General features: G+C 40.3%; 1 protein-coding gene across 2 annotated transcripts; it reads left to right on the forward strand.

Moving 5' to 3' along the window:
* The first annotated feature begins 185 nt into the window (after positions 1-185).
* Positions 186-15,988, forward strand: ZNF483 (zinc finger protein 483). 2 transcript variants are annotated; one of them, XM_082403924.1, is made up of 7 exons: positions 230-265; positions 762-866; positions 1,942-2,476; positions 2,947-3,035; positions 4,894-5,020; positions 5,398-5,493; positions 8,842-15,988. In XM_082403924.1, exons 3-7 carry the CDS (start codon positions 2,089-2,091, stop codon positions 10,410-10,412), a joined length of 2,271 nt encoding a protein of 756 aa, XP_082260050.1. In that variant the 5' UTR covers positions 230-265; positions 762-866; positions 1,942-2,088; the 3' UTR covers positions 10,413-15,988. The 2 variants fall into 2 exon arrangements, with proteins under 2 accessions (XP_082260049.1, XP_082260050.1); XM_082403923.1 differs by lacking the exon at positions 762-866 and having other exon boundaries at positions 186-265.
* The last annotated feature ends 1,548 nt before the right edge of the window (positions 15,989-17,536 follow it).

Consider the following 17,536-nt stretch of genomic DNA (forward strand, 5'->3'; position numbering starts at 1 on the left):
TTAGGCCTCTGGCGCAGCAATAATTCCGCAGCTGAGACCACCAGCGCTTCCCAAAGACCATGCGCAACAGGCCGGGCTGGGAGCCTATGGAAAGCACGGGACTTTCGCAAAACGGGACAGGCGCATCCCGGGAATCGTAGTTCTGCGCCCCTGCGCAGGCGCAGTGAGCCCCCCGCCGGTGGGGCTTGCGCGCGCAGCTTCTGCAGGACCAGTTTCTAGAAGCTTGTTGCGGTGGTGTGGGTCATGGCTGCGGGTCCTGACGCAGGTAGTGGCTGCCCCGGGCCCTTAGTTTGGGGGCTGCGGCCAGGTCGCCAGCTCCGAGGGCGCACCTTGGGCGGGGTGGGGGCCGAGGGCAGTCTCGCTGTGCACACCCAACGCCGCAGCTTCTGCGGGAGGTGGGCGCGCTCCTGGATGGAGCTTTCCTCCATCGCTTCCCTGCGCCCATGGTCTTGCAACTTCGCTACTTTGGTATTTTGGGCGGGAAAATTAATTGTGTGAGCATGGGGGTAGGGGACTGTCCCGTGTACTGCGGGTTGTTTAGCAGCCTTTCTGGCTTCACTCATTAGGTACCCGTAGCATCCCTCCTCCTTAGTCGTGATAACCAAAATGTCTTCAGACATTGCCAAACGTCCCCTGCGGGGCAAATTCCCCCCCGCACCCCCCTCGTTTGAGAACTTCTTTCTGCCTGCGTCACATTTTCGCAGAGCCTTTATTGTAAGCTCCCTGGAGATCGTGACAGGTGCCTTGCTTAACCACTGCAGAGTCTCAGGTGTCCAGCGCGGCGCCAGGTACGTGGTGGGCGCCTAATATTTGGCGGAGGAAGAAATGACGTAATGCATACTGTGTGCCGGCCTTTGTGCTCGGAGGTGGGTAATTTTTGGTATGATAGTTGCAGTTGGAGGACAGTGTCCTCACTTGCCGGAGTGAAGCACATCTCAGACTATATTGTCATTTTTTGGGTGCTCTGTGAGGGTGGGGGCCCAGTTTCACTGTCCATGCCTGTCTCCTTAGTGTCCCACTCTCAGGTCATTGTATATGGTCAGTTATTTGTGGAATGAGAAAATGCATGCAACACAGGGCAGGCTTTGTGCAGAAGAGCACTTGGGAATCAGAGAAAGCCTCATACAAGAGGTGACAGTGGAAAGGAGTCAAGTTTTAATGAGTAAGCTTGGTAGGAGAGGAAAAGAAGGCAGCATTCCAAGGAGAGGGAATGGCTCTAGTGCAAAGGCGGAAGGAGTTAGAGTTTTTGGAAATGGAGAGATACCTTCTTACGGCTGCAGTGTCCATCAGGGGCAGCTAGAGCTGGAGGTGAGGTCATCAGGGCAGGGTTTCTAGACCATCACTTGTGGCTTCAGTGTTTGAATTTTATCTTGAGGCAGTTGGGGAGTGATAGGACCATATCTTGCATATTAGAAGGAATCCTTAGGCTTTGGTGTGAGACTGAATTGAAGAAGGCTGTCCTTAGGTAGTTTCAGTAGGAGAGAATGGAGAGGTTCTTATGAAATAAAACCACCAGATCTTGGTTATTGATTTTGTTAGAAATTTGAGAGTCAAATATGAAGTCAAGTTTCTCAGTTGAGCAGCTGGTGGGAAATTGTGTGGCCATTCATTGAGAGAGGGCAGGAGTGGAATAGGTTTGGATCCTCTTGTAGCAGTGAGCCTTTTCTGATATGTTTTGCTGATGAGGAGTATTTAGTCTGAAGAAACTGTTTTCTTGGAGGGTACCTTTAATTACCCTCAAGTAACTTCTCAGCTTTTCACCTACAGAGAAAATTATTCTTTTAATACAGTAGGGCGGTTCTAGGCCTCTGAGAATGTGTGTGTGTGTGTGTGTGTGTGTGTGTGTGTGTGTGTATGTATGTATCAGAACCAAACTAAGAACAATGTTTTTTAGGAGTCACAATTTGTTTCATTTATTTCATAACTTATATTTCTTGACAGTTTCTGCAAGACCATAAAGTGGATCCTTGGAACACTTGATATTTTGCTGGAGAGTGCCTTTTGGTGGCCTGTGTTGACACTTGAAGTCTAAAGGGGACTGAATTCCTCCTGGTGATACACATTGCAAGCCGGAGTAGCCTGAGCGAGATGACAGCCGTCTCCCTAGATCCTCACACTTTGGTCTCAAGTGAACAAAACAAGGTGCTAAGAATGGAGACCCCTGGGGATCAAGAAGCGCTCCTAAGAGGAGACACTGTTGACCCAGAGTCTTTCAGACAGAGGTTCAGGTGGTTTTGTTACTCCGAAGAGGCTGGACCCAGAAAAGCCCTGAATCAACTGTGGGAGCTCTGCATTCAGTGGCTGAGACCAGACATCCACACGAAACAACAGATTCTCGAGCTTTTGGTGTTTGAGCAATTCCTGACCGTTTTGCCAGGGGAGATCAGGATTTGGGTCAGGTCACAACATCCTGAGAGTAGCGAGGAAGTGGTGACCCTAGTGGAGGAGTTGACCCAAGTGCTTGAAGAAAAGGAAGGTGAGATTAATAGATGGAGGGAGGAAGTGGGAGAGATCTCCTCAAGATATGAAAGTAAACTCCCCAAAAGAGCACTTTGATTTAATAAGTGATTCTTGCTCAAGCCACTGTGCAAGGACTATGAAGAAAACACTTTACTACATAAAACAGATGTGGTATTTCATCTTAATATACCTTATAAATATTTTAAAGATTATTATGAAAATTACATACGTTAAAACAGTGGGTATATGGAATGAATGAAATCAGTTTTTGTGAGCTTAGAAATTGAAAGGATATTTTATGAGGTGGGGGGGAAGCTTGGGTTTTAATAGGAAACTGTATCTTTGGCTGTCCTGTGTGTCTTCAAAGCGTAGGGAAAACTTTTTTTCTGTTTTTTCTGACCTTTTTCTCCAGAGTGACATATATAATAATTTCTAGTCTGAGGAGCTCATTTAAAAGGTTGGACTGTTTTTTTTCCCCCTTCCTAGATACGATCTCTCAAGATTCTGTTATTTCCCAAGAGGAGAATCCTGAAGAAGATAAAACAGTTTCTGTTCCTCCAAATACTGAGTCCCAAGTAAGCTTCCTTTCACTGGTTTTCATTCATTTTTTTTTTTACCGGAAATTTTCATTCTTAAGTTAATTTGTTAATTGAGGTTTGATTGACCTACAACATTGTATTAGTTTCAGGTGTATGATGTAATGATTAGATATTTGTATATATTGTGAAATGACCACCACAGTAAGTTTAGGTAACATACGTCACCATGTATGGTTACAGGTTTTCATTCTTAAGTAGATACTCACTGAGCTCCTCCTGGGTGGTATAAAGACGCTAGAATAATTAAGACAGTCTCCTTTTCCTCACAGCCTTCACATTCTTAGAGCTCATTCTTCATATGCTATTTTACTTCAGTTACCAGAATTGATCATGTCTGACTCTAATAAAAACAAAAATATTTATTAAAATTCCAACAGTTATTCCTGATAAAATTGGCCAGGTGGAAATAGAATTATATTTCCTGAACATGATAAGAAAATTTTCCAGCTGGATAATGTTGGAAAATTAAAAGCAGTCCTCACAATAAAAAGTAAGAAGATAAGGATGTCTCACCTTACTGCTATTAATGAGTATTTTCTGAGTATTCTAGCCAATACAGTGCTAGAAGAAGGAAATGAGGTAAGTACAGATATGAAAGAAGCAAGTGTATATTACTTACAGATAACATAGTCTTTTTGGAAAACCTCAGAGAATCAACCGAACACGTACTGAAACTCATACAATAGCTGAGAAAAGTAGCTGGTTACAAATCAGTAAGTTTCCTGTATACCAATAATTATCAGTCAGGAAAAAAAATTCTTATTCACAATGGTAAATAATAGTGCTCTGGTAGGCTGATAATGGCCCCCTGAAATATGTCCACTTCCTAATCCCTGGAACCTGAGAATGTTACTTTATTTGGAAGAAAGGTCTTTGCAGATGTGATAAAATAGGGATTTGAAATGAGGAAATTACTCTGGATTATATGGGTGGGCCCTAAATGCCATCACAAGTGTACTTAGAGAGAGCTTGAACACAGGAACAGGAGAAAGGGACGTGGCGATTGGAGTGATAAGGCCGCAAACCAAGGAACACCACGGAATGCTGACAGCCAAGGAAGCTGGAAGAGGCAAGGAATGGATTCTCCCTCAGAGCCTGAAGGGCGTGCAGTTCCCGCAACACCTGGATTTCAGACTTCTGGGCTCCAGAATTTGGGAGGATAAATTTCTGTTGTCTTAAGCCACCAGAGTTGTGGTAATTTGTTATAGGAGCCACAGGAAGCTACTCCAAGTGCTAATAGTCGCTCTGTTGTACTGCCTTTCAAAATGTCATGCTGTAGAGGATGCTATGGAAAGTGTGTTTTAAGGATTAATTGTGCTCATTTGTAATTTGGAGTAATTGTAAGTGTGAGTTTGTCATTGAACACAGATCCTTGTTTGATTGTGATAGAAAATAATTGCTACTTAGAGCCAATTGGAAGTTACAGTTTAGAATATAGTCACTGATGTTACTCTTACATGTTTAATTATTGCCTGTAGTGCTTATATTCTGCAGATTTCGGGTTTGGGAATGTAATTTGTATCCTTAATTTAATATTTTCTGTTAATCCTAGAAATCATTGTGTTAGGGTGAATTTGATCAGTGTTAGACATTCCAGAGAATCCTTGTACAGCATTTCACACCAGGAACTAAATGGCAAAGGCAGGGATTGTTTCATAATCTTGTTCTGTGTCACTTGTAATAGATGTATAATAGCTACCTTGAAGTTTGCTTTGGAATTCTCAGAAACTTGAATACCATCAAAACTAGTACTTTGTATCCTAACTACTTCTCTGAATTCTTAGGATCTATTTGGGAATAACCCAATGCGAAAAGGCTGTCTTTGGTGTTCTAGGAATCCATGACACTCAAGGATGTAGCTGTGGCCTTTTCCAGAGGAGAGTGGAGGATGCTGGAGCCTTCTCAAAAGGAGATATATAAGGAAGTGCTGCTGGAGAACTATAGGAACCTAGAATTTCTGGGTAAAGACATCTTCTCTTCATAATCTAGCATCTAAGCTGGGTATCTTTTTGTCCATTTTTATTGAAAGATAAGTGCTATTAACTGTTTTGGCTGGGCTTACAGGGGTGATGTGACTAATCCTAAAAATGGGTCCTAAAAATGTACTTTTCTACAATGTTTTCTCCAAGAAAGAGTCTTTGCTTCATTGTGCTGAAAATGTTGAGCACCATTTTGCTGTCGCCGAGGCCATACCTTCCCCAGTGTTCTCCTCAAATGCCAGTATTGAAGTCTGTTTGGCAGCATCCTTTTCTTCCCTGGAGAACCAGAGGCTGTGAATGTTGGAATGTCTTTGTTCTAGGCAAAAACAGCCATTTTCTATTCTTTTCTCTATGAGCAGGCTTTCCAGTTTCCAAGTTAGATTTGATTTCCCAGCTAAAGTGGGCTGGACTACCACGGCTGCTGCAAAAACAAGCCTCAAGAGGCTCCAGACCAGGTGAGTCGGTGAAAAGTGGAGGAGGAAATTGAAGTAGTTGCTTTACCAAGCCATTTGGAGGAATTTTGGAAATGTTGGGTGGGCTCGGTGCTAACATAGAAAGATGATTAGAATATCCACCTTGCCGTCCTGGAATGTTCAGTTTAACAGGGGAGACTGTTAGTTTGCGTCCTCGAGAAGCAGATGCCCAGATACGATTAGCCAGGTCAGAGACTTACTGGGGAGAATTCCAGGGAAGGAAAGCTGGGAGGGGACTGGAAGAGGCTGGGATTGCTGTCAGAGTGTGATGCAGGTCTGACACCTGTGACGAGAGAGGGAAGGAAGGAAGGCTGGGTAGGATGAGTCTTAGATTGAAGTGCAAGTTGAGGAGGTCTTGGCAAAGCTAAAAAAGAGTCTTCCCGCCAAGAGTCACCTATCAGAGTCGTATGCCTCACGGAAATGGGCCTAGTATCCCTGCCATACTTGAAATTGACTGGGAGCACCTGTGGCAAAGTGGCCTTGGTGTGATGCTGTGGTGGTCATTGAGCAGCAGCGGGGGGCTGTTGGGTAAGCACCCCAGAGGAGGAGCTCTGAGAGGCACGTTTCCATGGATGCCATAGATGCAGACATCAGAACTAAACGTGTTGGTAATGGGATGTATGTCCTAATGGTGGCATGTGTAAGGAGCAGTGGGAAGATACAGGAGCAAGGGCTTAATTAACAATTGAATTGAGTCTTGGAGAAGAAATAGGAGTTCGTTCAATGGACAGCATGTATAGTATAATTTGTTAAAAGGAAAAAGTACATATACATGTATATGTTTAAATGTATAGATACATATGGGATTTTACTGTCTGGAGAACATTCCATGTTAACACTGGTTATCATTGAGGGATTACATTTTTTCTCTATTTTCTTCCTTACACTTTAATAATAAACATATTAAGTTTGTATTTTTAAAAATCAAAATAAATTATTATATATCAATACCTTGGTTTATTTTAAGGAAAAAAACAATAATTTACTTTGCTCTATTCCATCTTATTAACCGTTCATTTTAGTCAACCTATTGGCTGTTTCCAGCATAGTTACACAAGTTAAGGACGGCAGTTGTCTTTTTATGTTTAAGTACATTTGGGAGAGTTGTTTTGAAAACGGATTCTAAAAATGTTTTGAGTAAAATCTAGCAGCATTGGTATAAATACACGCCTCTCCCCCCAGGATGCTTATGTAAAAGAAGCATCATTTAGATGTACAACTTATTTAAAAAGTCATTTACAACAGAATGGAGAAAAAGGTTTTGACAGACAAAGCCAGAATCAAGGGCTATGATTTATAAAAAGCTCGTGCAAATCAGTAAGGAACACTGAGTATGTCAGAAAAATGAGCAAGGAACTTCAGCAGATAGCTAACCAAAATAACTGACAAAAATAAAATTTAAGAAGCTGTTAACGTGAAAAAAGTGTTCCAAATCACTGGTCAACAATGTAATTTACATTTAAGGAACAGTACTATTTATTATGAATCAAATTTGCAAAGGTTTAGAGAAAAAGCATTTGACCATAGAAGAGTAGTCAGATACTTCTCATCATGTATTATGTGGTGATAGAATTTTTCTACCCTTTGGTTCAGTGATTCTACTTTTATGACTGAGTTCTGAGGAAGTATTAATCATTTGATAAACATGCCATAAGGAAATAACTAAATAGTAATATATTGATATGATGGATTATTATGTGATTAAAATCATGAAGAATTAACTAATGAGGTGGGAAAGAATTATGAATAAAAACAGTAACTGTACATATTATACATAGATTTTCTATTCTACAATGTGCAGAAAAATTTCCAGAAGAAAATACACAGAATTTTTAATAATGGTTAACTTCTGGGTAATAGGATTTTATGTCTTATTTTATTTCTTTATGTTTTGAAAAGCGCTCGCCAATCTTCTCAGCTTTTCTGCTGAAGAATTTGGCCTTCAGGATGACAGGCTGCTTTGGGCGCTCTCTCTTCCCCAGAACTTTGTAGTAGCTCGATTGCTCCACATTAGTGATAGGAGCAGCTCCAGTCCTGTTTTTGGCAGCATTTAGCGTATCTGCTCACTGACCAAGGTCCACAGTTTATCCAGGTTGACATTGGGGCAGAAGCTCTAGTTCCTTGCTAAGTGGTAATGCCTCATACCAACTTTCCCAGAGTAACCCTGGGTGATATTTTTCGAAATTGATCCTCTGGTGACATGTGCCACCAGCATTACCCTGGCCTCCCAGATGCTTCTGGTGTTTGCTGATGCGATCACGGCTGGGGCTCATGTGGCCCCTAAGCTTCCAGTTCTTCCTTAGTCTGGATGGCATGTTGGTGACTGTCAAGTCTTGAGAGCCATCCAGGATTTTGTATTTTATAGTTATCTGGTTAAAAAGTCTTATGAAAGTGACACTGGAATCTCATAACTAAGAGCCAGGATGAATGATGTGGTTAATAAAAGAATTCAGGGTTCTGAGAGGAGCACAAATCTCGAGAGGGTGGTGTTGGAGATTGTGGGACTTGCACCCTAGGCCCTATCAGATTTTCTGTGTTTGTGATAGTGAAGGTGCATAGGGATTGAATTCTAGGCAGTATGAAGTATTAAGATGCTGTCGTGTAGTAGGGACCATAAGTGGATGTCTGGTTAGAGTATTCATAAGATTGGTAGGGCCAGATTGTGGTAACCTTTGAAAGTCTAGCATAGGTGTTATTGCATATCTGTGATGTGATTAACATTGTCTATAAACTTAGTGCTATTTGGCTGCTTTGAGGAGAGGCAGTATGGTACAGGGGTCAGAAGTGTGGGCTTTGGTGTCAGACTGGGTTAAAAATCTGGCTCTACCACTTACGGTACACGTAACCTTGGGAAAGCTGTTTACACTCTTTGTGCCTAGTTGTCACATCCATAAAACAGGGATAATAATAGGACCTACTTCATAGGGTTATTGTGAAAATTAAGTGAAATACAAGTAAAGTGCTTGGTATGGGACCTGGCATTTGGTAATTATTCAATAAATGTTTGCACTATCATTATTATTTGGAAGGAGGATAGATTGGATGGCAAGAGGAATAAGTTTGAACCTATTACAGAAATTTGAAATGAGGGTGAGAACTTGCATCTCTAACTATAAAGCACAAACCTTTCATCTTCCTCAGTATTTTTCCTAAGCTCTAAGTTTCCCCAGTTCCCACATGTCACTTTTCCCTTCCCTGTTTTATGACACTCTGAGAATTGTCCACACCCTGTTTCTTACGGTCTCTACTGTCTCTATTCCTATTTTAGTCCCAAATGCAGCAGCTTCCTTTATTGCAAACAGGAAATATTGTATTTGTTATTTCTTTTAGAGTGTGAACTTAGCGGTGAATTGAAGGAATCTGGCGGAAATCAAGATGTTCTTATGGAAGAATCGACTTTAGATAAAATAATAGAAAGGTATCTAATGAGTGGTGATTGTGACTTGACGGGAGAATCCTGGAAACATTATGGCAGACTAGAGGAGGGTCGTAGTGATAGGGAACATTCACAAGTAGCAATCACACAAAAGAAAACTCAAGGGAGAGGCAATAAGGGTGAGGAATTTGACTCAGAAAAGAGCCCTTTTGGAAATAACTTCAAACCACCTTCAGACCTAATTAAACATCTCAGAATCTACTTAAGGAAGAAATCTCGGAGGTATAACGAAGGCAGGAAACCCTTCAGTTTTCATTCAGACCTTGTCCCGAACCGCAAGGAACACAGTGGAGAAAAGCCACGAAAATGTAATGAAGGCAGGAAAGCCTTAAGTCACTCTTCATCTCGGACTGAACATCAGAAACATCAGAAAATCCATTTTGGGGAAAAGTCCCAGAAGTGCAGTAGCTGTGGGGTAGCCTTTACTCAAAACTCATCCCTTAGTAAGAGAAAAAACTCCTCTACGTGCGAAAAATGTTGGAAAGATTTAGGTCAAGATGCAGCCGTAGATAAAGACGAGGGAACTGAGACTGGAGAAAAAACCCATAAATGCAGCAAATGTGGAAAAGCCTTTGGCTATAGCGCCTCACTGACCAAACATAGGAGAATTCACACTGGGGAGAAACCCTACATGTGCAATGAGTGTGGAAAAGCCTTCAGTGACAGCTCATCACTCACACCACACCACCGAACCCACAGTGGAGAAAAGCCCTTCAAGTGTGATGATTGTGGAAAATCTTTCACCCTGAGTGCCCACCTCATTAAACATCAGAGAGTTCACACTGGAGAGAAACCCTATAAATGTAAAGAATGTGGGAGGCCCTTCAGTGACAGTTCATCTCTTATTCAGCATCAGCGAATTCATACTGGAGAAAAACCCTACACGTGTAAAAACTGTGGAAAATCCTTCAGTCATAGCTCATCCCTTTCCAAACATCAGAGAATTCATACCGGAGAGAAACCCTATAAGTGTGGTGAGTGTGGGAAAGCCTTCAGACAGAATTCTTGCCTTACCCGACATCAGAGGATTCATACTGGAGAAAAGCCGTATTTGTGTAATGATTGCGGGATGACTTTTAGCCATTTTACATCTGTGATTTATCATCAGAGACTTCATTCAGGAGAAAAACCTTACAAGTGTACCCAGTGTGAGAAAGCCTTCCCTACCCATTCGCTCCTTAGCCGTCATCAGAGAATTCATACGGGCGTCAAGCCTTATAAATGTAAGGACTGTGGAAAATCCTTCAGTCAGAGTTCATCTCTTAATGAACATCATCGAATTCATACTGGAGAGAAACCCTATGAATGTAACTACTGTGGAGCAACCTTTAGTCGAAGCTCAATCCTTGTAGAACACCTGAAAATTCATACCGGCAGGAGAGAATACGAATGCAACGAATGCGAGAAGACATTCAAAAGTAATTCTGGCCTCATCAGGCATCGGGGATTTCATTCTGCAGAGTAATTCTTGGAAATATAGTAAGGTGGGGGGTTGGATTTAGTCACAGTTGTCCCTTGTCAAAAACCTGGGGTGTAAACTACCACAACATTGATTAGTAGGAAATTTAGTCACAATTGTCCCTTATTAAAAACCTGGGGTGTAAACTACCACAACATTGGTTAGTAGGAAATTTAGTCACATTAGTCCCTCATTAAAAACCTGGGGTGTAAACTGCCGCAGCATTGATTAGTAGCTGCAACTTTGATGGGTTGGCAGCTAGGAAAAAGATACTTTTTGTCATTCACCCCTCTTCTTTGCAAGGATGTCAACTTTCAGTAGATAGTGATTCGGGTTGGTAAAGTCACATGAAAAGAGAAGAAAGTAGTAGTATGAGATGTGAAATGATTCTGAAAAGCCAAATGTGAATTTAAAAAGCAGGAGAGGGGTGCACAGGGCCCATCTTACGAACCTCTTCTCTTCAGATTGCCTTCTCTCCTAGCTTCCGCGTTCACTACCATGTAGTTTTATAGAAAGAGGACCTGACTGTAGTCAGGTAATCTGGGTTCTGTCCCAGTTTGCTGACCAACTTCCTATATAACCTTGGATAAATCATTTGACCTTTCTGAATTTTAGTTTCTTTATTGCTAAAGTGAAGGGGTGGGACTAATGATTTCTGAGGTTTCTTTCTTTGGTACCTCTGGTACTTTCTGAAGCTGTGGGAATAAGTTAAACATTTTTGATTCTTTGGCATTTTCAAGTTTCCCTAGTAGAAAATAACTCATTTAAGCTACTGAACTTCTGGCTTAGTGACAATGCAGTATGCTTTTTGAATACTTGATGCCAGAATTGCTCAAATGCTGTGCACAGGAACAAGTCAGTAGAGCTCAAACAGGTTTGCCTTCAGGGAGTGTTTTGATTGGACAAAGGACCCCAACCTGTTTTTCCTCTAGACTTTGGCCGTGGGGATTGGGAATCTCGATGGCATGCTCCTGGGCCATCTCAGCCATGAGAGTAACAGTCCTAGGAAAATAGGTGAGGGGTTGGGGGGGAAACGGGTACTGAAAACGGCTATTTTGGATGGATTGTCTTTTGCAAAATAGAATTCTATTTTTTAAAAAGTTTGCCTGTACTAAGTACAGCTTCTTGTAATTTAAGTGCAAACGTTCTGTATGGCAAAGGTCACAAGCTAAGATTGGGCCCTTTTACATGTTTTAGTTGGCCTGTATGGTAAGGTGGTTTTGTGTGTGTGTGTGTGTGTGTGTGTGTGTGTGTGTGTATGTATGTAATTAGTTGTCATCATTTAAAAATTAGGAAATTTCATACCCCCCGAAAAAGAGTCTTGTTTTGAAAAATTAATAAGGGCTGACAGTACTGGGCCCATATTTCAGTGGGGCAGTCAGCTGGTTTCGGGTAGCTGCTGCTACCTTTAGATGGGGAATCTATTCTCACACTTGCAAAGTTATCTCATTTATGTAGCTTGACTTGCCCACCGTAGGAAACTGACATTACAATCCCCTACCATCTGGAGAATACGTATCCTAAAATCTAAAGAGACTCCACTGATAGTAAAATTCAAGAAAAGAATGTAGAAATGATACAGAATAAATTTTAAGTTAAGTTTTCTGTTATGAAATTAGACCTCACAGGAATAGACTATACAGATATTAGTGGGTTATGTCTTATGAATGTCAGTGCTGGAGTCTGAATAATTCTAACTGTGAAAAAGGAACTGAAAACCCTGGGTCAGTTAGGTTTGGGTCTCAGGTCGTAGGGTTCTAGAGGAGCCCCACTGACTCAGCAGTGGTGCAGAGTTCCTAAAGTTGAAATTTGAGGCAGCTCCTATAGAAAGAGAACAAAACGGGTAAACTTTCGGCTTCCGGAAGTGAAGAGATGCTTAATGCTCATCTGAGATTCAGCAATATTTGCTGTGATTTAATGGGTTTAGTTTGCAGTGCTACTTCTGGATGATGTTTTTGGTTTCTTCCTTGTGCACCACCCCACAGTAGTTCAAGTGTTGCTGTGGGATAAATTAGTCCATGTAGTTATTGCTAAGTGGACCAGCTGGAAACATTCTAGTCATGAAAGGAATATGGCTTATCAGAATTATTCACCCCGGCTTAAGTTTTTTTCTGAAAGGATAGAAACCTTGGTTTGTTTTCTGGAAAGATATAATCTAAGAATTAAATACGTAAAAATCTTGAGAAGAGGCTTGTTCCCGGATGTTTACTTCTTACATTCCCCAGCATTCATAAGAGGAAGTTTTATATAAATAGCAGTTGGGAATCCAGAACATAACCCCCACCCCCTTTTTCTTTACTGTGTTATTGAGGTATAAATTATATATTGTAAAAGTCATTCAAATGTATAATTCAGTGAGTTTTAGCCAATTCACTGAGTTGTACAGTTGGTGCCACAATCTGATTTTAGAACATTTTATCATCATGATAATATCCCTCACACCCATTTAGAGTAATCCCATCCCCACCCTGATCCTAGGCAACCACTAATCATTCTACTCTCTGTCTCCTTAGAGTTGCTTTTTCTGGACATTTTATTTAAAGGTAATCATATGTGGTCGTCTTTAGTTTTTCATTAACTTGTTTCTGAGTTCATCCGTGTGGTTTTCTGAATTCATCTGTGAGGTAGCATATTGGTACTTTAATCCTTTTTATTGTCAAATATTATCTGATTGTATGGATGTTCCATATTTTGTCCATTCACCAGTTGAAGGACATTTGGGTTGTTTCCATTTTCTGGCTGTGAAAAATAATGCTGCTTTGAACATTAGCGTGCAAGTCTTTGTGTAGACATAATGTTTTCATTTTTCTTAGATGCCTGAGTGGAGTTGCTGGGTTATATGGTGAATTTTAGTTCAACTTTTTAAGAAGTTGCCAAGTTGTTTTCCAAAGTGACTATGTCATTTTACATTCTGAACTTGAGTGTATGACAGTTCCTGATGAAGTTACATCCTCACCAACCCTTGTTATTGTTTGTATTTTTTATTATAGCCAACCTAGTGATTGAAGTGGTATCTCTTTGTGGTTAATGATATTGAGAATCTTTTCATGTGTTATTTAGCTGTTGATGTACCTCCTTTGGTGAAATGTGTTGTCCATACGTTATTTATATTATTAACTTGCAGTTCTTTTTATTCTACCTATAAGTCCTTTATCCAGTATGAACTTTCTAAATACCATGTACTAGGCACAGAAGACAACCTCAAATCCTGCTGTACAATATTCATCAAAAGTTTGGTTTCAGTAACTGCTTACATAAAATTGCCTAAAGGATATTTAGTCTGGCCTATTATCTAAATATTTAAATTCATTTTTGGGGTTAGATCATCAAAAGGTTTTAAACTTCTTTGGACTCCTTATAGAATTGCTTTTATTAACCTGTTTTACTTTATGCTCTTTATCTATGACACATTTTACTTCAAAATGAAGAACTTGCATTTAAAAATGTTTCCTCTTAATGAGTTTATATTGAAGAAATTTCTTTTCTGTCTCAGGACAAGACAAGGCTTTTCCTGTCAGTTAATTCACTTCTATTTACTTATTTTAGAGTTCCTTTTAAAATTTATTTATTTTTTATTTATTTTTGGCTGCATTGGGTCTTTGTTGCTGCGCGTGGGCGTTCTCTAGTTGAGGCGAGCGGGGGCTACTCTTCGTTGTGGTGCGCGGGCTTCTCATTGTGGTGGCTTGTCTTGCTGCAGAGCACGGGCTCTAGGTGCGCGGGCTTCAGTAGTTGTGGCTTGCAGGCTCTAGAGCGCAGGCTCAGTAGTTGTGGCACACGGGCTTAGTTGCTCCGCAGCATGTGGGATCTTCCCAGACCAGGGCTTGAACCTGTGTCCCCTGCATTGACGGGTGGATTCTTAACCACTGTGCCACCAGGGAAGTCCCTAGAGTTCTTTTTTAATGTGGTAGAATATACATAACATAAAATTGACCATTTTAATTCTTTTTGGGTGTACACTTCAGTGGCATTAAGTACATTCACATTGTTGTGCAATCATCCCCACTATTCATCTCCAGAACTTTTTTTTTTGGCCACACCGCGTGGCATGCAGGATCTTAGTTCCCTGACCAGAGGTCAAACTCATGTCCCCTGCAGTGGAAGAATGGAGTCTTAACCACTGGACCGCCAGGGAAGTCCCTCCAGAACTTTTCCATCATCCCTAATTGAAACTTAGTAGTTAACCATTAGCTCCCCATTCTCTCCTCCCCCAAGCCCCTGGTAACCACTATTTGACTTTTTTTTTCATATGTCTATGATTTTGACTATTTTAGGTACTTCGTATAAATGGAATCATTCAGTACTTGTCCTTTTGTGTCTGGCTTGTTTCACTTAGCATGATGTTTTTAAGGTTCATGTTGTATCATGCGTCAGAATTTCATTTTTTTTCATTATTTTAACACTGAGTAATATTCTGTTGTAAGTATATACCACATGATTTGTTTGTGCATTCATTTTTCAATGGGCGTTTAGGTTATTGCCATTATTTTGGCTCTTGTTAATAACACTGCTATGAACAGTGGTGTGCAAATACTGTTTGAGTCCCTGTGTTCAGTTCTTTGAGATACATACCTAGAAGTGGAATTGCTGGATGCCCTCAAGGTTCATCCATGTCATGGCGTACAACAGGATTTCCTTCTTTTTTAAGGATGAATAATGTTCCATTGTATATAGATACCACATTTTCTTTATCCATTCATCCATCAATACACGTTTAGGTTGCTTCTATCTCTTGGCTATTGTGAAAAATGCTGCAGTGAACATGGGTGTGCAAATATATCTTCAAGGTCTATTTTCAGTCTTCTGTATATATACCCAGAAGCAAGATTGCTAAATCATGATAATTCTATTTTTAATTTTTTAAGGAACTTCCATGCTGTTTTCCACTGCAGCTGCACCCATTTCACATTCCTACCAGCAGTGCGCAAAGGGTTTCTGTTTCTCCACATCCTTGCAACACTTAATTTTTTCTGTGTTTTGATAGTGGCCATCCTAACGGGTATGAGATGATATCTTGTGGTTTTGATTTGCATCCCCCGATGATTAGTGATGTTGAACATCTTTTCATATACTCATTAGACATTTCTATGCCTTCTTTAGAGACATGTCTGTTCAAGTCCTTTGCCTCTTTTTTTAATGAAAACTTTCATTTCTTATTCCATTCCTTTTCACTGCTTTGTTTTCTTTGCTATGTAGAAGTTTTTGTGTTTGATGTAGTCCTATTTGCCTGTGTTTGCTTTGTTTTGCTTGTGTTTTTGGTGTCATAGACAAGAAATCATTGCCATATCCTGTATCATGAAGTTTTCCTCCTATATTTTCTTTCAAGAGTTTTATCACTTCAGGTCTTAATGTTTAGGCCTTTAATCCATTTTGAGTTAATTTTTGTGTATGGTATAAGGGTCCATCTTCATTCTTTTGTCTGTGGGTATCAAGTTTTCCAAGCACTGTTTGTTGAGGATATTATCCTTTCCACATTGTGTAGTCTTTGTACCCTTGTTGAAAATCATTTGGCCATATGCACTGATGTGTTTCTGTGTTCTCTATTCCATTGGTCTATATGTCTTTTTTTTTTTTCTTTTTTTTTTTTTTTTTATAAACGTATTTATTTATGTATGTATTTATTTATTTATTTTTGGCTGTGTTGGGTCTTCATTTCTGTGTGTGGGCTTTCTCTAGTTGCAGCAAGTGGGAGTTACTCTTCATTGCGGTGCGTGGGCTTCTCATTGTGGTGACTTCTCTTGTTGCAGAGCTGGGGCTCTAGGTGAGCGGGCTTCAGTAGTTGTGGCACGTGGGCTTCAGTAGTTGTGGCTCACGGGCCCTAGAGCGCAGGCTCAGTAGTTGAGGCACACGGGCTTAGTTGTTCCACGGCACGTGGGATCTTCCCAGACCAGGGATTGAACCCGTGTCCCCTGCATTGGCAGGCGGATTCTTAACAACTGTGCCACCAGGGAAGTCCCTGGTCTATATGTCTTTATGCCAGTACCATGCTGTTTTAATTACTGTAGCTTTGTAGTATGTTTTGAAATCAGGACATGTGAGGCCTCCAGAGTTTTTCTTCTTTCTTGAGATTGTTTTGGCTCTTTGGGGTCCTTTAAGATTCCATATGAATTTGGGGATGGTTTCTTGTGTTTCTGCGAAAGACCACTTGGAGTAGTATAAATATTTTAGCAATATTAAGTCTTCAAGTCCATAAACATGGGATGTCTTTCCATTCATTTGTGTCAACTTTCAGCAGTGTTCTGTAGTTTCCAGTGTACAAATCTTTTACTTCTTTGGTTAAGTTTATTCCTAAGTAATTTATTCTTTTTGATGATAGTGTAAATAGAATTGTTTTCTTAATTTCCTTTCTGGATTGTTGACTGTTAGTGTATAGAAATGCAACTGATTTTTGAATTTTGATTTTATATTCTGTAACTTTGCTGTATTTGCTTATTCACCAGTTTTTGTGTGTGTGTGTATGTGTGTGTGTAATGTTTAGGGTTTTCAACACATAAGATCATGTCATCTGTGAAAAGAGATAATATTACTTTTTTCTTCCTAAGCTGGATGGCTTTTAATTCTTTATCTTGTGTGATTGCTCTGGCTAGGACCCAAGTACTGTGTTGAATAGAAGTGACTAAAGTGGGTATCCTAGTCTTATTCTTGATATTGGAGGAAAAGGTTTCAGTTTTTCACTGTTGAGTATGATGTTAGCTGTGATCTTTTCATTAATGAACTTTATTATGATAAACAGATTTGCTAGATATAGAATCCTCAACCAACAGTTTTTTTCTTTATGCACTTTGAATATATCAACCCACAGACTTCTGGTCTCCAAGGTCTCTGAGAAGAAATAAGATAGTTTCATTGAGGATCCCTTTTATACGATGAGTTACTTCCTCTTGTTGCTTTCAAGGTTCTTTGTCTTTGGATTTTGACAATTTGATTATAATTTGTCTAGATTTGTGCATCTTTGTGTTTACAGGCATATCTTGTATATATTGTGGGTTTACTTCCAGACCGCTGCAATAAAACAAATGTTGCCTAAATTGGATAGCATGAATTTTTTTGTTTCCCAGTGCATATAAAAGTTATGTTCACACTCTACTGTAGTCTGTTAATTGTGCAATACCATTATGTCTAAAAAATCGATG

The sequence above is a fragment of the Balaenoptera borealis genome, assembly GCF_965194805.1.
Source record: "Balaenoptera borealis genome assembly, chromosome: 8".
Lineage (NCBI taxonomy): Eukaryota > Metazoa > Chordata > Mammalia > Artiodactyla > Balaenopteridae > Balaenoptera > Balaenoptera borealis.